At 37.9% G+C, this 21,496-nt stretch overlaps 1 protein-coding gene across 16 annotated transcripts in view; it reads left to right on the top strand.

Annotated features, from left to right (window-relative positions):
- The window catches only part of cdc42bpaa (CDC42 binding protein kinase alpha (DMPK-like) a), an 86,590-nt gene that overhangs the window by 41,470 nt on the left and 23,624 nt on the right, over window positions 1–21,496 (top strand). For 7 of the 16 annotated variants that reach the window (XM_048191015.1, XM_048191011.1, XM_048191009.1 and 4 more), the window contains exons 6-20: window positions 2,927–3,020; window positions 4,187–4,228; window positions 5,676–5,876; window positions 6,158–6,409; window positions 8,279–8,358; window positions 8,751–8,911; window positions 9,010–9,132; window positions 9,377–9,510; window positions 9,923–10,165; window positions 10,255–10,365; window positions 13,204–13,454; window positions 13,745–13,850; window positions 18,157–18,281; window positions 20,710–20,815; window positions 20,974–21,122. In XM_048191015.1, coding sequence (XP_048046972.1) covers window positions 2,927–3,020; window positions 4,187–4,228; window positions 5,676–5,876; window positions 6,158–6,409; window positions 8,279–8,358; window positions 8,751–8,911; window positions 9,010–9,132; window positions 9,377–9,510; window positions 9,923–10,165; window positions 10,255–10,365; window positions 13,204–13,454; window positions 13,745–13,850; window positions 18,157–18,281; window positions 20,710–20,815; window positions 20,974–21,122 — 2,178 coding nt within the window. The remainder of the gene's footprint in view (window positions 1–2,926; window positions 3,021–4,186; window positions 4,229–5,675; window positions 5,877–6,157; window positions 6,410–8,278; window positions 8,359–8,750; window positions 8,912–9,009; window positions 9,133–9,376; window positions 9,511–9,922; window positions 10,166–10,254; window positions 10,366–13,203; window positions 13,455–13,744; window positions 13,851–18,156; window positions 18,282–20,709; window positions 20,816–20,973; window positions 21,123–21,496) is intronic. The other 9 variants (XM_048191018.1, XM_048191020.1, XM_048191013.1 and 6 more) reach the window with 5 other exon arrangements.

Genomic DNA, 21,496 nt, shown 5'->3' with positions numbered 1-21,496 from the left:
CAAATCAATTCTGAGCTTAGTTTTTAACAGCAGATGGCATTGCTTGCTTTAGAAACAGCCATACTATGCTTCCTTCCAATTCCTTACACAAACCACTTGAACCTTCTATGAAATAATCAATTCATAAAGTTCAAAAAAGTTGAAGCGAGTACTTTTTTTGGTGAACTATTGCTTTAATGTGCTCAAGTTTGTGACATGACAATATCTGAATGCCACATTTTTGCATTTGTTTTCAGTGCGGACTGGGGTTGTGAACTATAGAGGATTTCACATAAAAAAGCAACAAGTTTTTCACGAAATGTCCCCTTCAAAACACTCCTGCTGCGACTCCATTTGAGAGCTAAGAAATGAAAACAAAGAGTACTTTCGTGGTCTACTACAATTTATAGTCATAACTGGGGACTCTTCCAAAAAAAATCAGTACGGGAAGCCTGGACAGCCATGGAGACTTCCTCACAGGGAACAGTTTTCTGGGCACGTTAAAGAGTCTGTACAAGCTGTACGAATCAGATCACTGATTTTATCATTAATACGGCGGCGAAACTTCACATTTGTTCCAGATGAGGACCTGTGTGGATTTGGCCCATGTGTGGGTATGGGCACGACGCTGGTTTGGATTGCCTCATTAGAGGCCGTGTTTATTTGTTCCGCCCCTCTCCGGCTGCTTTCCTTCCATGTTTACACAGAGACAGAGCTACTGTGAAGGGAGGCCGCCTCAAGAGAACAGGCGGAACCGTTCACATGCAAACCAACCCAAATGATTAACATGACTCATCTGGGGTTCGTGTTCAGGGTCTCCTGGAGTCTGTTCTAGGATCAGAGGAAAATGGTGATGACACTCGAAAAATAGTTTCACTTCTAACAATCAACATTACAAGAAGTAAAACACAGATGCATGTCTACAAATCAAAGTTTGTGTACTAAAGGAAAACTGACTTTAAAGACTTTAGTTTCTTCTTCAGACAAATATAAAAAGTACTCCATTTTATAGATATGAATGATATTTTTATGACCAATGCCAATTATTATTGTCTGATACAGTAATATTACTAAAACAAAAACTGAAATATAAAATTAAGCTAATAATACATTTTACATTTAAATTTTTTAAGAATTTTACTGAGAAAATGCATTTGAAAATTGAAATCAACACCCAAACAAACAATTTTGTGAATATTTGCTAGTTGTCTGTTCTTTACTGAATTTTTAATCAAATAAATGCAATTAAAGTAATATTGTAAAAAATTATTATAAATAAATAAAAATATTTTCCATTTTAATATATTTTAAAATATAATTTATTTCTGTAATATCAAAGCTGAATTTTCTGCATCATTGCTCCAGTGTTCAGTGTCACATGATCCTTTAGAAATCATTCTGATATGCTGATTTGGTGCTCAAGAGACATTTCATATTATTATCTATGTTGAAAACAGTTGTGCCGTTTAAAATTTTATGGAAACCTTGATCCATTTTTCAGGGTTCTTTGATGAATAGAAAGTTCAAAAGAGCAGAATTTATTTAAAATATAAATTTGTAACAATTTAAAGGCTTTTTCTGTAGCTTTTGATCAATCTTATAAATCCTTGCTGAATAAAAATGTTAATTTCTGACTCCAAACATTGGAATGGTAATGTAGGCTAATTACATATCATTACAATAGTCTAAAGATGTTTTAGTGAATTCCAAATGTCTAAAAGATTATGTAAAATGCCAATGGAAAATTATAATTATGTTTTCGGTGAAACCTTTACTAATATTATAGCACTGTCTTTAACAGGCATGAGTTTTTGTCCTAATCAGTAGCCAGACCGCCACAAGCGACAGCAGATTTTGTTGATTGCTTGGTTTCTATTTCACTGGCAGTTTATATTCAATGTGCACAGACTCATTTCTTAAATTTCAAGAATATAAAAATGCTGCAAAAAATGTATAATATGATATACCTCGGTATCAAGTTTCCATCAGCTTTTAGTATAACTGTGTTTTCATTATAAATCTCCATAGGACTTTTTATTATGGTTATTAAAAAAAAAAACTGACTGCCCATTGAACATTGTTACAGGATTCAGAGGCCGTTTGGGTGAGATATTGAAGGAAACTCACCTCACGAGTGTAGTAATTCATGTCTATACAAGGCACATGCAAACATTCACTCCGTCTTTATTACATCTCCACGTCAACCTCCTGGATCAAATTTACGAGGGGCGAACAAGAGCGTTAAGGAGAATAAGAACAGTGTGTTTCGCTCTCGCCTCGAGCGTGTTCTCTCACATACAGGTTTAGATAAGCTGTAATGGAGACACGAACTTGCGACACTTTGATGCCTTTTTGTTTATGCTTCTAGTGCCGGCTGCCCCATGGGCAGGTCACAGATGGGGCAGAAAGCACCTCTCCTACCCTATTAAGACTAATCCTGCCCTGCAAATGACAGGTTCAAATCTCTGACCTCTGTTTGTTTTGACTTCCTCTCATAAGAGCTTGTGTTATGTGGAGTGGATGGAGGCTTTCTGTGTCACAGAGCCATTTCCTATGTGGCTCTCTAAGGAATAGAGGTGATTTACGGGGCGAACACAAGTCCCCACTGTGAAACCCACTGAATTACTGCTCTGTCTCATTAAGAAGCTCTCTAAAGTATGCACTGGCTCTAAGTTTGTAAAATAAAGTAAGCCGTAACATGCCTCGAAAAGATTTTTGCTCCATGTAAACCAAATACAATAATAATAGCATTATTTACATTTCCATTACTGCATTTTTCAGGAATAAATTCAAAGAATAAATGTAATTAGTATGTGTGTTCCCTGGGATTTGAATCCATAACCTTGGCAGCTTTAAACATGGCTCTTAGCAACTTCTTTCACATCAACATATAACATCTAAAATCTTGTTTTTGTATTAATGTGTCTTTCTTTTTTCTCTCTGACAGAGACATCAAGCCAGATAACATTCTTATGGATGTGAATGGACATATTCGACTTGCAGATTTCGGCTCCTGTCTTAAACTCAGGGAGGATGGAACGGTTAGTATGTTAGCTATTTTAATATCAGTGAATATGCAGACATAAGAGCACGCCAGAATGTTAATCCTCATATTTCACAGAAGAAGGAAGTCGCCAGGATTGTTGTTTAGAGCTGATAATGGGTTGTGTTATTGTTGTCTGAACTGGGTCTCCTTTTCTACACTGTAATGGGCCAGATTGATCCTACAACTGGGCTTGAAAGCTTCACAACAGGAATGTGTTAGTGTAAAAATGATACATATTTGTTTTCTGAAAAGCTTTAAGCTCTCAGCATTTCTGTAGCTCAACAGGTGCTAGCAATAACACTAGAGTCATGGTTTGATTTCAAGTCTAAACATCCTAATAAATGTCACTTACAGCATATGCCTCATGGGACTTAAAGTCCCATTGAGAAATAAGAATGACTTAATCTATTACTTTTTTAAATCACTGTGGAGAAAGTTAATAAGAAAAAAATTTGGAACCAAAACTATCTTATGCAGTGACATCCAGACATTTTTCAAGGGTGATGTAAGTGTACTACTTTTTTGGGGTCAGTTTCAGATCGGTTTTCCCATATTTTAGTTCACTTCCTGTACTAAGAATATTTTGCCTCAGTTACACTACCGTTTATGTTTGGGGGCAGTTTTTAAAGAAATGAATAATTTTATTCAGCAAGGATGCATTAAATTAATCAACATTTATAATGTCACAAAAGATTTCTATTTCAAATAAAGGCTTTTATTATGATCTTTTTATTCAAGAATCCTGGGGGGGAAATCTGTCAACTCCGATTGGCCAAAATCTGTAGACAGGCACAGACTTTCAGCAACTGTTGTCGACTCATCTAAAAATCTGAGCAAAAGTCATGTAGTGTGTTCCAGAAAGAAAATGCTGCAAAAAGAGTTTTAGGTCACATGACACATGCTCTTTCATCTAGTGTTCTGATGGGAAGTGCTTGGACAATAAATTGAGAGTTATGCTTAAAAAAATCTGCTGAAGAAATTGGGCTCCAGCTCAATCATGTAGGCACACTGTTTTAATATAAAATAATGGGAGACCCAGAGGACACCCTCAGTTTGAAAGGCAGTTTATGATCAGAGTTGTATTTCAGTCACACGTCTTTGAAGCAGGGGTGAGTATTTCACTTGATCTGATCTGTGCTGCTGTTTTCTGGCACGTCGCAGATAGCTCGGCAGGATATCCCACCGACTTCTGACAAGAGCAGCGTGAGTGTGGTCTCTGCGTGTTCGCACGTGTGCCTAACTCTCTTCACATGTCCGTGTGTTTTCAAGTGTGTGTCACTGCCAGCAAGAGCAGCTAATTTACTGCCTCACTTCCACAAATTCTTCCAGCTGCACACATCTGCCACAGGCTGCATTACAGACGGTTTCCGCCGGCTCAGCCCCCCTTGAACCTTGGCCAGGAAGCTCCATTCATCCCCCTTGTTCATTAGTGGTCTCTAGTGATATCACTAACTCTTTTTTTCTCTCTCAATGTGGTCTGTGCTCTGAGAGGTTTTTGTGTATCTGAATACTTTGACTGTTCCCCTAGGCCGGTGGTTCTCAACCACGTTCATGGAGTCCCCTCAACACTGCACATTTTGCATCTCTCCTTTGTCTGACACACCTATTTCAGGTCTTGGAGTCTCTACTAATCAGCTGATGACCTGAATCAGGTGTTTTTAATTAAGGAGACATGTAAATTGTGCAGTGCTGGGGGGCTCCAGGATTGTGGTTGAGAACCACTGCCCTAGGCTACGCCCACAACTGCTGGCTGCAACCAATGAGATGGCTTGAGCTATTAATTTGCATTTAATAGTGATGAGTGTTGTGCCAGTAAAGACACAACACTCATCACTAAAATGTAAATGAGTAACTCGTGTGATGCTCAGACAGACACTGAACCCCTCTCTGTTTCTGTTCTCAACATGCCAGGTCATGAATTCTCCTGCAGTTATAATAACAAACACCACAATAAATAGATGAATGTCATGACAACTGTCAAAAACTGACTATATTTAATGACAAAGTCAAAATGATTTTGTTTGAATTAAACAAAAATTTATTTATCTTCTTTGTGCAAAACATCTAATTTTCTTTTTTTTCTTTTCCCTCATTTTTTTTTTGGGGTGAAATATGACCTGTACATGTTCTTGACAGGTTTTGTGAGATTCATCCAAATGATTTGCATTGTTTTAAAAAAATCCTTACCCAGCATCACAGCCCTGCAGGTAGAGACCTGACATTGTGTCCTGAATTGACACCAGGATGCATTTCATATAATATAAAGTGTCTTTTTGATCCAAAACATATTAGTAACATCTAGACAGACTATTAAATGCAAGCCAGACCTTTGACTAAATGGCAAAAAATGAATTTATGTAATGTAACGGCTGTCTCTGTGAACATTTTTGCCAAATATACATGAAAAATAGCTGAAAATGACAGACCTTTAACAGACATAACAGAAAATACTGTACAGTTCCTCTTGAATATGTATTATTCCTAAAAAGTGCGTTGTCAGAAAAAGCAGAATCGATATATGCAAGTGTAAATTAAACCAGTCCAATTATAGCTTGCTAAATTGAAAATATATGTTCCAGTTTTGTATTCAATATGCAGCCTTTCCTCCTGTTGAACTTTCCAGCCTATAACTCAATTTCTGTCCTTACAGGTGCAGTCGTCTGTCGCTGTGGGCACTCCAGACTACATCTCTCCAGAGATCCTGCAGGCTATGGAGGACGGGAAAGGGAAATATGGCCCGGAATGTGACTGGTGGTCACTGGGTGTCTGCATGTATGAGATGCTGTATGGGGAAACTCCTTTCTATGCAGAGTCCCTGGTGGAAACATATGGCAAGATTATGAACCACAAGGTAGAGAGTCACAGCAATGTTATTTTAAAACAATAATTCATGAAAGGCCATACACTGCAGTGATTTTACCATACAATGTTTTAGGCATAATATAGGGGGCTTCATAGGGATAGGTACAAAACAACATTACTGAAATACTGGGAAGAAAGGAACTGCAACAATGTAAAATATGTAAAAAAACAAAACAAAAATCATTAATTTTTGAACATTCAAGCATGAAAACCTAGTAGACCAATATTGTGTCTTTATTAAGTGGTTTTCCATTCATACATTTCCCACAGGAGCGGTTCCAGTTCCCTGCCCATGTGACAGACGTCTCGGAAAATGCCAAAGACCTGATCCGTAGACTCATCTGCTCCAGAGAGCACAGGCTGGGTCAGAACGGCATTGTGGACTTCAAACAGCACCCCTTCTTTTCTGGCATTGACTGGCAGAACATCCGCAACTGTGACGCCCCCTACATCCCTGAAGTCAGCAGCCCATCTGACACATCAAACTTTGACGTGGATGATGACTGCCTCAAGAACACAGTAGTATATTGCACTTTTGTTTTTGACCTACCTCAGTGGTTCCCAAACTTTCTAGAGTGGAGTACCCACTGAAGGGATTACCATCCTTCTGCGTACCCCCTCTCTTCCACTTAGACTGCAGTCACACCTTTAACATTAAAGGGTTAGTTCACCCAAAAATGAAAATTCTGTCATTAATTACTTACCCTCATGCCGTTCCACATCCGTAAGACCTTCTTTAATCTTCGGAACACAAATTAAGATATTTTAGTTGAAATCCGATGGCTCCGTGAGGCCTCCATAGGAAACAATGTCATTTCCTCTCTCAAGATCCATAAAGGTACTAAAAACATATTTAAATCGGTTCATGTGAGCACAGTGGTTCAATATTAATATTATAAAGCGACGATAATATTTTTGGAGTGCCAAAACATAACAAAATAACATTTAGTGATGGCCGATTTCAAAACACTGCTTCAGGAAGCATCGGAGCACAGTGAATCTGTGTATCGAATCTGCTGTTTGGAGCGCCAAAGTCACGTGATTTCAGCCGTTGGCAGTTTGACACGCGATCTGAATCATGATTCGTCACACTGATTCGTTTATGCTCCGATGCTTCATGAAGCATTGTTTTGAAATCGGCCATCACTAAATTATTTTGTTATTTTTGGCGCTCCAAAAATATTCTCGTCACTTTATAATATTAATATTGAACCACTGTACTCACATGAGCCGATTTAAATATGTTTTTACAACCTATGGACCTTGAGAGAGGAAGTGTCCATTGCTCCCTATGGAGGCCTCACGGAGACATCGGATTTCAACTAAAATATCTTAATTTGTGTTCTGAAGATCAACGAAGGTCTTACGGGTGTGGAACGACATGAGGGTAAGTAATAAATGACAGAATTTTCATTTTTAGGTGAACGAACCCTTTAAGGGACAATATCTGCCCCCTAAATTGATTTTCCAGTGCATATTTTACCTTTATGTATAACTTTATAAAATATAGTTTAAAATAAAAAAATGTTCAATAGAGAGATATGCAATGATGGTAAAACTAAGTGATACTTTTAAATATTAAACTAAGACCGCCAGTAGGTGGCAGCAAGTCACTGTTTTTATGAATGAGTCATCGAATCATTCATTCAGTAACGAAGCAAGTGGCTGTGAATGAATCATTGAATCATTGACTCTCACGATTCGTTCAAAGCCGCAGAATTGTACGTGAAACACAGACGTGTGTTGTAGTTCTGCTGTGGTTTTCATTAGAACTATATTTGTTGTTGCGAAATAGAGTAAATACTGACAGTACTGTGTTTAAATTGTACGTTTTATTTTTTGATCTGCTGTATAATAATGTCACGGTTGCAGTCATGAGGATATTTGGGGTCATTCTTGCTCGTTATCATTAAATACAAGAACTCACACAAGGTATGTTTTTGTAGCCTATATATTGAAGAAAGTTTGAGTCTTAAATCAATCCACTATCTGTTTCTATATTTGTTCTTCATGCGAGTAAGTGCTAAATCCCCACTTTTACAAAGGTGCATTGTTGAGAACGACAGTAATTTAGCGTGATTTAAGGCAGCAGATTCTGCACGCAATCTATCATGTTCATGCTGCTTCTGTGGATACAGTCATTTTTGACTACAAATGATGAGGTAATTTGATAAAATGTACTGGATTTACGGCATTTTGCTAGTTAGAAATACATGCTCGATTTTAAAATTACTTTAAGGTAGAATTAAATGAAATACTCAGCATTTTGTTCGCGTACCCCCTTTTGTCACCTCACGTACCACAGTTTGGGAACCACTGATCTACCTTATTTGAACCCACAACATTTGGGTTACCAAATCTTATGATCTTACAATCTCTGCTCTGTTTTAGGAGACAATGCCGCCTCCTTCTCACACCGCCTTCTCAGGACACCATCTCCCATTTGTAGGTTTCACCTACACAAGTAACTGGTAAGATATCACTGTACAACTCATCTGAGAAGATCACGTAGGAGATGCAGGTTCAAATTCGGCCTGCATTGTGTTACAATCCCATTCCCTCTCTGTTTAAAACAAAAATCAGCCCTAAAATTGATCACATCTTGACTAGTATGAGCCTCTAGTGCAGGGGTTCTCAACTCTTGTCATTTGAGATCCTCTTTCCTACATATTTTAACTCAAACCTTGATTAAACTCACCTGCCTATATCTTCCTAGTATTCTTGAAGACCTTCATTAGCTTGTTCAGGTGTGTTTCATTAGGGTTGGAGCAAAACTCTGCAGGAAAGTGGACCTGGAGGGCCAGAGTTGAGAACCCCCGCTCTAGTGTGATCATTTGACTCCTGACCCTGTTTTCTCCTAAAGCACGCTGTCTGACCGTGGCTGCCTGCGGGAGTCTGTGGCACCTACGCAGATGGACGTGGGTGTGCAGCGCGGCCTGGAGGACAGTCTGGCTACTGAGGCGTACGAACGGAGGATCCGCCGTCTGGAGCAGGAAAAACTGGAGCTCAGTCGCAAACTACAAGGTGTCTGCCCCTTCTTCCTTAGGTTATTTTCTGCTGAAATAATACCACAAAGTTGTTAGTCTGCCTGGCTGACAATTGAAATGTCTTCTGGTCCTCAGAGGCCACAAAAACGGTTCAAGCTCTGCAGTACTCCAGCGGGGACGGGCCCGTTTCCTCCACCAGAGAGTTTGAGATCCGTGGACTGAAGGAGGAGATAGAAATGCTAAGGAAACAAATCGCAGGTAATCTCATATAAACACGATTAACACAAATTTTGTCTCATGCAACTACATTTTTTTTATATGTGTTTATAGAGTTTTGACTAACAATTTCGATCAGCATAAATTGCTGCTTATTCTTACCAAGAGCTGCATGTTTGTTTTGTACATGACGTTTACATACTCATAGATACACAATGTTTTTAATGCCTCACGTTGTAGTTTGTGCCTCTTCCTTGTATTTTTGTCTCTCTCCTCCCCCTTTCAGATACAGGACAGGTGGAGCAGCAGTTAGAACAGGCCACTTCTGCCCGCAGGGATCTGGAAGACTCCTCTAAACAGATCCGATCTCTAGAGAAACAGCTCAAGAACATGAAGCAGGAAAGAGATGACCTGCAGAAGGTACAACTTTAACTGCAGCTTCACACAAGCAATGTCTCTCACTATAGATTTGTTTGAAAGCGCCACATAATATCTCTTGAGAGTTATAATGACATATTATGTTATGCTAAATGTAGGCCTCTGTTTAATTTTTGCTGATTAGAATTATAAAACGGAAACCACCACAATATAATAAAAGACTCAAATGTTCAATAAATAAGTTGATTTATAATAATAAACAAGTCAGTATGAAAGTGTGTGTAAAATAATAAATAAATATGTATTTTTAATAGTGTTTTTAATTAATACTTATTTTTAATAAATAATTATTTTATTATAAGAATAAGTAATTAATAAGTTATTTAATTTTTATTTATTTAATAAATTGTTTTAATTAATCTTTTGTACAACTTTGTTTACTGTTTGGGTACAGGGCATGCATGACTCCTTAGAGAAGCTTAAAACTCAGGGGAAGGAGCTGAAAGAGGCAGACAGCCAGAGGAAAATGGCCATGCAGGAGTTTGCTGAAGTGAGCGAGAAGGTGACGGAGCTGCGGTCACAGAAGCAACGACTTTCCAGACAGCTTCGGGACAAAGAGGAGGAGATGGATTCCCTCAATCAGAAGGTGGAAGCACTTCGGCTGGATGTGCGCAAAGCCGAGAGGGCCAAGAAAGAGGTTAGAGTGGAGGAGAACAGCTGATCAGAGGAGTCTGTTCAGTGGGCTCATACATTAAATATGTGTAAACTCTGTATCTGTGTGTGTAGATGGAGGCCCAGGCTGAAGAGTGGTCTGCTGAGTCTCAGAAAGAGAAGAAGTTGAGGGAACGGAGTGAGCAGTACAGCAGACAGCTGGAAGAAGAGCTTGAGGGAATGAAGGTTTGCGCACACAAACACACCTTTTCTCTGAAAATAAAGCTGTAAGACACTATGTTACAGTGATTTTGCCACTAGCTATGTTTCCATCCAAAGTTGCGAAATTAACAAATTTGGAATATCGCATAAAACATTTGCGATTAAAGCACTTTCCATCCAGTAAGTCGAAGAGAAGAAATCGTCACTTCCTGATAAACTGGCGCTAAATATCACTAAGGAAAATGGAAGTTGCTGCAGTAGAAGCCACTGTATACAATCATTTTTGTATAAAATAAATTGCTTGCACCTCAGAGCCTGCAGATGAAACACAATAAACGCTGTCGTTGTTATCTTGCATTCAGATGCCAGGTGTTTGAGAACACAATCATGTGAGACGCTTCTGGTAGGGAATTATACCGAACCACTTTAACAACAGACTTTGCTTAGGCATTACAGAATGACCTAAACAGCATTTCAGATGCTGTGCAACAATATCTATTCCCTGGTTGGTCCAGTTATGCCGTTCCATCACAAAGTCACGTCTTTTTTGATGCGCATCAAGGAATTTAGTTTATGTGCATGTTTTCGTATCGCATAAAAAATGTATTCGATTCAGTTGAGCGTATACATTTTTTTTTATGCGCATTTTTAGAATAGATTGTTTGCAATCACGTGGTTCTGGTGACGCGCGAAATACCGGTGGAGGGCAAGCAGTGAAAATTAGAATGGAAGAGATTGAGAAAAGTCCTTTCTGTGCTGGTTTAGAAAGGTTTAAACAGAAAATCACAACATATGTTTGACGTGATCCTTATGTTATGGAGAGGAGCGACTTTTGAAAGACTTGATTACCATCGAGGAGGTAGATAGAGGATGTAAAGCTGCCGTCACGCCGCGTTCAGTTCTAGTCTGGGTTTGTTTATATCGCGCTGCCTTTCTGCTAGTGATGTTAAGGGCAGTATTTTAATTTTCTGTCATGGTTGTGAAAAATGTCGCCATTGTTGGTCATTTATGCTAAATTGAGAATTGTAATAGGAACTCACGATATCGTTCAGGGAAAAAGACTGGACGGTGTTATACAATTTTCGCCTTGGTTGAGGAGGGAAGACGACTAGCAAATGTAATAATGTCACTAAATAAACCCACTGCCTTTCACTCAAAATAATCATCACATACCTAGCTGAGTTTTGTATTTGGTTTTTGTGTAATAATTAATTTTGTGTAATAATTAAAACAACAACATTGTTTGGAAGTATAACTCACTCGCTTGTGAATGAGTAAGTTAGGGCCTATAACCTGCACACAGCCACTTCAAAACTGCTCATGAGCTTCTATGGGTTTAATTTTGGTTTTCATTAGTTGAAATAAATACAAAAATACAACATGTCGGTGTCTGTCCCCTGAACGTGACGCTCCGATTCTCCTTTATGGCCATATGGGGAAAGTGAATATTTGCAAAGACAACATATACAGTACAGTCCAAAAGTTTGGAACCACTAAGATTTTTAATGTTTTTAAAAGAAGTTTCGTCTGCTCACCAAGGCTACATTTATTTAATTAAAAATACAGTAAAAAACAGTAATATTGTGAAATATTATTACAATTTAAAATAACTGTGTACTATTTAAATATATTTGACAAAGTAATTTATTCCTGTGATGCAAAGCTGAATTTTCAGCATCATTACTCCAGTCTTCAGTGTCACATGATCCTTCAGAAATCATTCTAATATGCTGATTTGCTGCTCAATAAACATTTATGATTATTTTCAATGTTGAAAACAGTTGTGTACTTTTTTTTTCAGGATTCCTTGATGAATAGAAAGTTCAAAAGAACAGCATTTATCTGAAATACAAAGCTTCTGTAGCATTATACACTACCGTTCAAAAGTTTGGGGTCAGTAAGAATTTTTATTTTTATTTTTTTGAAAAGAAATTAAAGAAATGAATACTTTTATTCAGCAAGGATGCATTAAATCAATCAAAAGTGGCAGTAAAGACATTTATAATGTTACAAAAGATTAGATTTCAGATAAACACTGTTCTTTTGAACTTTCTATTCATCAAATAATCCTGAAAAAAAATATTGTACACAAATATTTTGTACAATTGTACACATTAAATGTTTCTTGAGCAGCAGATCAGCATATTAGAATGATTTCTGAAGGATCATGTGACACTGAAGACTGGAGTAATGATGCTGAAAATTCAGCTTTGCCATCACAGGAATAAATTACTTTGTGAAATATATTCAAATAGAAAACAGTTATTTTAAATTGTAATAATATTTCACAATATTACTGTTTTTTACTGTATTTTTAATTAAATAAATGTAGCCTTGGTGAGCGAAACTTCTTTTAAAAACATTAAAAATCTTAGTGGTTCCAAACTTTTGGACTGTACTGTATGGATTAATAAATGGATTGACTTCTGTCAGCTTGTTGAACACATTTATTTTATTTTTCAACTTTTTCTACCATACGATGGCTGAAGCTGCAGCGCGTGACTGTTTTCATGGTCAAGTTATTCTCTGTGAAAAAAGAAAGTAATATTATAATATGTTTATTTCAAAGCAGTTTGTTTGTGTACATGAACATGTGTGCATGTCCGAGGCTTTTATTTTTGCAAGCACACATACAAATGTGAACATGATGAACTATATAGGCTAAATACTTAATTTTATTTAACATTCTATTAATACTATACATTTACTTCATAGACATCCTTCTCTGATAGATCCATTCTTCTCTCTGTTTGCTCTGTTGTCAGTGTTTTTTGTCAAAAGCACTACTGTACATGTTGCTTGGGATTGGATGTTTGTATCAGAGCATTTTAATGAGTATGACTATTTTTCTGTGTCGTGAAGCAGCAGAAGCAGGTGGGCCGTTCTCCAAGCGTTGGGACTTCTGAGCAGCACCAAGAGCTCAGTAAATTACGAGCAGACCTGGAGAAGAAGACTGTGTTCTATGAGGAAGAGCTGTCACGAAGGGAACTACAACATGCCAACGAACTGAAGAACTTGAAGAAGGAGCTGCGAGAAGCTGAGGGACAGCAGCTCACCTTGAAGAAAGAGATCATGATGCTCAAAGACAAGCTTGAGAAGACCCGCAGAGAGAGGTACTGATCTTATTACAAAAGATTGTTAAACGGCATCATGTATTATTTTATTTGTTATTTCTAAGGGTCAGAGAGTTTTCAGAAATGGTCATGCAAAACTAAATTATAATCATTTGTAGTGCAAGGAACCTTGACTAAGATTACAAGTGGTAAGGGGAAAAAAATAAAATATAGTGTAGATCATGACCTCTTTAAAATAAGATATGGACTTTGGCTTGTGTTAGTATGTTGGCAGTGTGTGTTGGATGCTGACTAACCCTAATGCTCAATAAATCATTTCACCCTCACAGTCAGAGTGAACGAGAGGAGTTTGAGACCGAGTACAAACAGAAGTACGAAAGAGAGCGAGTGCTGCTGTCAGAGGAGAACAAGAAACTTTCCAGTGAACTTGACAAGGTGAACATTCACACACTGCTAGGGCTGTCACGATAACTGAACGTCAACATGAAATTCTGCGGTTCAGCCTATTTACTTAATGCACTGATGCAGGTTATTTCAAAGAAAAAAATGTTTTTATAATCGTTTTTAAAAATGAAATAACTCGCTCTTAATTCTGAAATGACTTTGCTTTTCCATTGATGTCCCTTAGGCACTGCAGGCAGTTGGATAATGTTAACCAATATCAAAATATCTGTTTAGGCATTGCTTTAGGAAATTCATATTGAGTGCTGCAGGGATGGCATATTTTTTAGGCCGACCTGGAAATTAGCATCACCCTGATTACCTTATACAAAGACAATATGATTTTTCCATTGGCTTTTGGATTAGTCCAGAAAATAAGCTTAGTGACCAACAAAAGTTTGATTTTTACATGTGTTGTTCATCAAGATAATTTTCACAAATGAAGACTACTTTTATTAATTTTGAAGTCTAAAACAATCATCAGAAGTAATAAGCTAAAGCTAGGCTATGAACAAACGACACCACAATCACATGATTTCAGCATCATCAACAATCTTTATTTCAAATCTACAAATTGGAAAGTTTGAATTAGATTAGTTTGCAAGAATGCAGGTGTAAACGCAATGAGGCTGTAAAAGTGAACTAGATATGTTTTCTTGTTCGGCAAAACGATGGGCTTAAAGGTGCCATCGAACGTTTTTTACAAGCTGTAATATGAGTCTAAGGTGTCCCCCGAATGTGTCTGTGAAGTTTCAGCTTAAAATACCCCATAGATTTTTTTTAAATTAATTTTTTTAACTGCCTATTTTGGGGCATAATTAGAAATGCGCCGATTCATGTTGCGGCCCCTTTAAATGCTCGCGCTCTCCGCCCCCAGAGCTCGCACTTGCCTTAAACAGCGCATAAACAAAGTTTACACAGCTCATATAACCCTCAAAATGGATCTTTACAAAGTGTTCGTCATGCATACTTCATGCATGCGTCGGATTATGTGAGTATAGTATTTATTTGGATGTTTACATTTGATTCTGAATGAGTTTGAGGCTATGCTCCGTGGCTAACGGCTAATGCTACACTGTTGGAGAGATTTATAAAGAATGAAGTTGTTTATGTATTATACAGACTGCAAGTGTTGCAAATGAAAATAACGACAGTCTTGTCTCTGTGAATACAGTAAGAAACGATGGTAACTTTAACCACATTTAACAGTACATTAGCAACATGCTAACGAAACATTTAGAAAGACAATTTACAAATATACACTAAAAATATCATGTTATCATGGATCATGCCAGTTATTATTGCTCCATCTGCCATTTTTCGATATTGTTCTTGCTTGCTTACCTAGTCTGATGATTCAGCTGTGCACATCCAGACGTTAATACTGGCTGCCCTTGTCTAATGCCTTGAACATGAGCTGGCATATGCAAATATTGGAGGCGTACATATTAATGATCCCGACTGTTACGTAACAGTCGGTGTTATGTTGAGATTCGCCTGTTCTTCGGAGGTCTTTTAAACAAATGAGATTTATATAAGAAGCAGGAAACAATGGAGTTTGAGACTCACTGTATGTCATTTCCATGTACTGAACTCTTGTTATTTAACTATGCCAATATTAATTCAATTTTTAATTCTAGGGCACCTTTAAAGTTTTCTGGCACTGTGTTGGATCTCTGGCGTGTGGCGTTTGGCTGCGGAAACAAATGAGAGACCTACATTAAAAAAAAAGAAAAAGAAAAAAAAAATCGATTTCATGAGTTCGCCTACCAATGGTATAAGAGCTTTCACTTTAAACCCAACTAACATTGCTAGCCAGTCAGAAGTAGAATGGGGTGGATCTTGGAAAACACGTGGATGAGATCCAGACCCCCCACAACAATTTCGTTCGTACACGTCACCTTTTTCACCATGTCTAGTTTGCAGGTATGGTGTTTATGACTTGAAAATATGCAGAACGCGATTTATCATTCACGATCTCTCAACCGCTTGTAAATCTGTGTCAATTTGTGTAAAATTAGGTAGCATTTCAAGTTTCCTAGTATTTAATTTGCCATTATTTCTTTTGAACAAAACAATTTCAGTAATTTCATTTAGTCTTGTACACTGTCAAGGATAAAGCTAACCAGCAAAACTTGATATTAAAAGTATCCTAAATGTTACACGTGTTTGCACCTGTGAATAACCTTTCTTGGTATTGCTGTTTCAAATAGCCATAATCTGTAGTCTGAGCCTGTCAAGGGCAGATACGTTACTAGTTAGTTTCAAGGAAAATCATTTTCAAATAATGTTTTTTTTTTTTGCAAAATAACCCTGCCCTATTCACAACCCCCCGCCGAAAAAATGTTCAGGCTTAGGTTTTTTTTTGGGTTAACCCATGCAAATGTCCCATTTTGCCACTCATTAGCAACCACCTTTTTCTCAAAAAAGCAAAAAAAAATCACATTATGGAAGTAAAACAGCATTTCACATTGGCTTAAATCATATCTCACAATATTACTCCAACTGAAATATCTTAGCGCCACTTATGTTTTTTGACTGTGTTTCTTATAGAGTGTGGTAAATGTTATCATCTTAAGTCTTCTCGAATGACAGTCGACAGTGTTTGTCATGCTCACATTATATTTTTTATTGTTTTACATTATTGCAGACATGCCTTAGATTCAAGTTAAACTGTTGGTGTGCAAGCAGTTTTATCTACTGTATAAACAATGTTTCTCATAGTAAAACTACTACGATTTGAAAAAAATTATGGCATACCAGTATTTTTAGGCTTGGATACTATGACACTACTGTGGCTCCAGGATGCTGTGCAACACTAACACATCAGACCACAATCCTGAAACCACAACCTCCATCTCTCATATTACTTACTCAAAGATTCCACTTCGCTTTTGATGTGGTCATTACGCTGAAGATGACAGGAGGCTTCACTTCTTAGCAGTCAGAGTCGATGCTTTTTGTTAAAACCATTAATTAATACTGGGTATCGTTTCTGAGCGATTCAAATGGAGCGTAAAGCACACAGAGAGGTTTAAAGAGAGCTCTCCATGTGCGTGTGTCGGTTCGTAACTGCTCTCAGTGAGGCTGACGGCAAAAAAACACATGCCAGAGATGTTTAGAGAAGAACCCTTGGAGGGCAGCACTCAGTTGTGAAAGAAAGAAAACATGCCGTTGCCATTTGCGGACTGAGTGTTTCCATGAGCTGAAGATATGGTCCACCATGCCAATGTTTTACTGGGAAGTCAGTCAGCGTTCTCCCCCCTGTGTAAGCACAGGGAAATATGCTGATCAACAGACAGGAATCTGGAACACGGTTATCCTAAGGACCACTGCGAGGGTTCAGAGCTCCGGTCAGAGTGCACTGTTAAATGAAAATGTTAAATAATGCAAGTGCAATTATGGGGTGGTCAACCTCACCAGCTCTTGCTTAAGATAGAGAGTGCATATAAATCAGAGTTGACAGGATATATGTGTACTAGCAGACATGTTTACTGCGAAGTCAACTGAGCTATTGCAGACGGAGGGTGTCATGTTTATTCATGAGCGTTTTGTGGTTCTTGGTGGTTTAGGAGCGGAAATGTAGAGGGTATTAGAGTGACACGGGTGGCTTTGCATTGGTGGTCCATCCTGCAGGCTCAGATGAGAGCCAGTCGCTGTTTCTCTGGTCCATATAATTACATCTGGCTTCTTAAATTGCCGTATTGGTTTGCAATTTTCTGAAATGATGATGGGCATGTTTTTGAGCCTGTTGTTGTTAATTGGGTTGTATTGGAGTAAAAACCTCAAATGAGGATTATTTTCTGTTCAACCGAAATGAAATGTATAGCTGGGTTAGCATGTGCTAAACTACATTTTCAGAATAAAGTCTGTGGGTTGACTGAATGAATATGTGTTCATAAAAAAGTACTGTATGGTCTTATTCAGTCTTTTATGCTCTGTATTTTAATATATTTTTAAAATTGTCATTTATTCCTGTGTTAGAAAGCTGAATTTTCAGCATTATTACTCCTGACTTCAGTGTCACATGATCCTTCAGAAATCATTCTAATATGTTGATTTGCTGCTCAAGAAACATTTCTTATTAATATCAATGTTGAAAACAGTTGTGCTGCTTATTATTTATGAGGATTCTTTGATGAATAGAAAGTGCAAAAGAAAAAATAGCACTTATTTGAAATAGAAATCTTTTGTAAGATATAAATGTCTTTTGATTAATTAATTTCTAAAATAAATAAATAAATAAATAAAACCTTTTAATAGGTAGTGCATTCAATAACATATTTTATTGTGTGTGTAGATGATGTCCTCGTTTGAGAAGTTGAGCAACAGTAACAAACAGCTGGAGGAGGAGATGAGAGAACTGGCTGATAAGAAAGAGAGTGTGGCTCACTGGGAAGCCCAGATCACAGAAATCATTCAATGGTGAGAAACACACACATGCTTTCACCTTGCTGTCTAATCGCATGTTTTAATCTGGAATCAGTGCTCTTAAGCCGCATTTCCACCGAAACTACCTGGAACAATTTGTCCTGGGAACTTTTTTCTCCCAGACCTGTTGCTGTCTGCGTTTCCATCACAGTCTAAAGTACCGTGAAGATTAGGCAAATTAGTCCAGTGATGTAGGAGTGCACGCAACTTTCCGTTTCCCGCTGGATTTCGTCCTCCACGTATAAGCTTAATAAAGCCTGAACCTCGTCATTGGTCCGTCGGTTGTATATAACTCCATTGTTTATTCGAATAGCAAACAACTCTTAAGCCGCCTTCCAATGCAGGAACTTTCCTCAGGAGCTAGGGACTTGCTTTCACCATGGTGGTTAAAATAAAATGCTGCGTGGAGTCAACCAAAATGCTGCATTAACTCAACCAATCAGCATGTTCAGTGCCCAAGTCCCACCCCCGAAAGTTTCTGAACTGAAAAAGTACTACCTCGTGAGCAGGAACTTTCTGAGGGTGAAATTTTTACCCGGAACTTCATTTAGACCCTTGTCCCTGCGGTCGAAAAACACGGAGTACCGCCCCAAAGTCCCTAGTTCCTGGGGAAAGTTCCTGCGGTGGAGCCAAATTGCAGGAGTGTAGGAATGATCTGAAAAGAGTGGAGTAGGGACATAGCAGCTTGACTAATGAATATTAAACAAAACATTTGCTCATTAGTCCTTGCTGAAAGGCAGATTAGTAGGAACTAGCCATAAAAGATCACCACTTTCGTTCGTTCCATTGCTTAAAGGTGCCATTGAATGTTTTTTTACAAGATGTAATATAAGTCTAAGGTGACCCCTGAATGTGTCTGTGAAGTTTCAGCTCAAAATACCCCATAGATTTTTTTTAATTAATTTTTTTAACTACCTATTTTGGGGCATAATTAGGAATGCACCGATTCAGGTTGCGGCCCCTTTAAATCGCGCTCTCTCCGCCCCCGGAGCTCGCGCTTGCCTTAAACAGTGCATAAACAAAGTTTACACAGCTAATATAACCCTCAAAATGGATCTTTACAAAGTGTTCGTCATGCATACTGCATGAATGCGTCGGATTATGTGAGTATTGTATCCGCTTGTTAAGTCGTGACGTAAGGAACGCCGTTTCCGGGTCCAAGCCTCGACTCATTTCACTTGAGAATGCCATCGACGGCCATTTATGAGCGCTATTTATTCATTTTAAACATCAATCATTTTAAAAACTTAAACATTTTAAATACTTACAGTCTACACAACAGTCTCCGTGCTCAAAGCGTCACAGATATTAATATTTTAACGATTTAAAAAAGATGAATCATTGTCTGGCCATCTGGAATTTTGGTATGGAGATAAAGGTTATAATTATATATTTTTTGTAGTATTACACCACATCATGTATGTATATTAGCACCATTTGTTGTTTTCTTGTGGCATGAGATAGAGCGTTAGGACCCGGAAGCGTTGCCGTGTGACGTCAGACTTAACAACCGAATACTGTTATATTGTACTGTTATATATTTGATTCTGAATGAGTTTGAGGCTGTGCTCCGTGGCTAACGGCTAATGCTACACTGTTGGAGAGATTTATAAAGAATGAAGTTGTGTTTATGCATTATACAGACTGCAAGTGTTTAAAAATGAAAATAGCGACGACTCGTCTCCGTGAATACAGTAAGAAACAATGGTAAATTTAACCACATTTAACAGTACATTAGCAACATGCTAACGAAACATTTAGAAAGACAGTTTACAAATATCACTAAAAATATCATGTTATCATGGATTATGTCGGTTATTATCGCTCCATCTGCCATTTTTCGCTGTTTTCCTTGCTTGCTTACCTAGTCTGATGATTCAGCTGTGCAGAGATCCAGATGTCCTGCCCTTGTGTAATGCCTCGATCATGGGCTGGCATATGCAAATATTGGGGGCGTACACCCCGACTGTTACGTAACAGTCGGTGTTATGTTGAGATTCGCCTATTCTTCGGAGGTCTTTTAAACAAATGCGATTTATATAAGAAGGAGAAAACAGTGGTGTTTGAGACTCACTGTATGTCATTTCCATGTACTGAACTCTAGTTATTTGACTATGCCAAGATAAATTTAATTTTTAATTCTTGGGCACCTTTAAAACAACTGGCCAGCAATAGCTTGGTTTTAAAATGACAGTTGCAGTTTTTTTCTGTACACATAGGCTGAAAATTCTAAAGTGTAATAAATATTTCTCAAAAATTAAAATAATGGTTATTATGCTTGCTGCTCCTCTGTGTAATTGTAATTCAGTTTTTGTTTCACTTCTATTTCTTTGCCACAAAACCCTTGATTTTTGTATGGCTGTGTGGCCATCTTGTGGTCATGTTTGGAAGTGCAGTTCTGAACATTGTTTTTCTCTCTCAGGGTCAGTGATGAGAAAGATGCTCGAGGATATCTGCAGGCTTTGGCTACTAAGATGACAGAAGAACTGGAAGGCCTGAGGAACACCAGTCTGGGTGCACGTGCTACTGTGAGAGTCAGAAGTTTGATCTTGACTGTTAACTTTGTGCTTATTTTTTGGAGTTAATAATGAAGTTTATTATAAACATTGACCTCTTCAAACTTTAAAAGATGTTAATGGCAATGGCAAAAGTAGATGTTTTATTCTCTTTTCTTCTGGTTTTCCAGGACATGCCATGGAAGGTGAGACGTTTTGCTAAGCTGGACATGTCTGCCCGTCTGGAGCTGCAGTCTGCACTGGATGCCGAGATTAGAGCCAAACAAACCATCCAGGATGAGCTCAACAAAGTCAAGGCATCCCATATGGACACTGAGTGGTAAAACGCACATCTCTCCTTTAAAGCTTGCAGAAGAACGTACGTTTCGGTAGATCAGGGAATGAGTAGATCAGTATTATCAAATACTTTAGATATACAAAGACGATGCACTTATATTATTAGGAATAGGAGAAAGTGCAATACGCAAAATGGTGGAATAAGTCCTGTCTTCTAAGTAAAAAGCCAGTCTACCTGCTAAATTGCCAATTGGTTAAGTCATTGCATCACTGCAACTGCTGTTAGAAGCTCCGGTTGTTATAGAAACAGTCAGTGTAAGCTTGGTGAACAGCTTTGGAAAATTTTATGTTTCCCCATACAAAGAGATAGGAGCTGCACTTGCATGACTGAAATAGCTCTCAGAAAGGCTTTTCAAA

The sequence above is a fragment of the Megalobrama amblycephala genome, linkage group LG5 (assembly GCF_018812025.1).
Source record: "Megalobrama amblycephala isolate DHTTF-2021 linkage group LG5, ASM1881202v1, whole genome shotgun sequence".
NCBI classification, from domain to species: Eukaryota; Metazoa; Chordata; class Actinopteri; order Cypriniformes; family Xenocyprididae; genus Megalobrama; species Megalobrama amblycephala.
The sequence above is the reverse complement of the archived record's forward strand: the minus strand, read 5'-3'. Positions and strand labels throughout refer to the sequence as shown.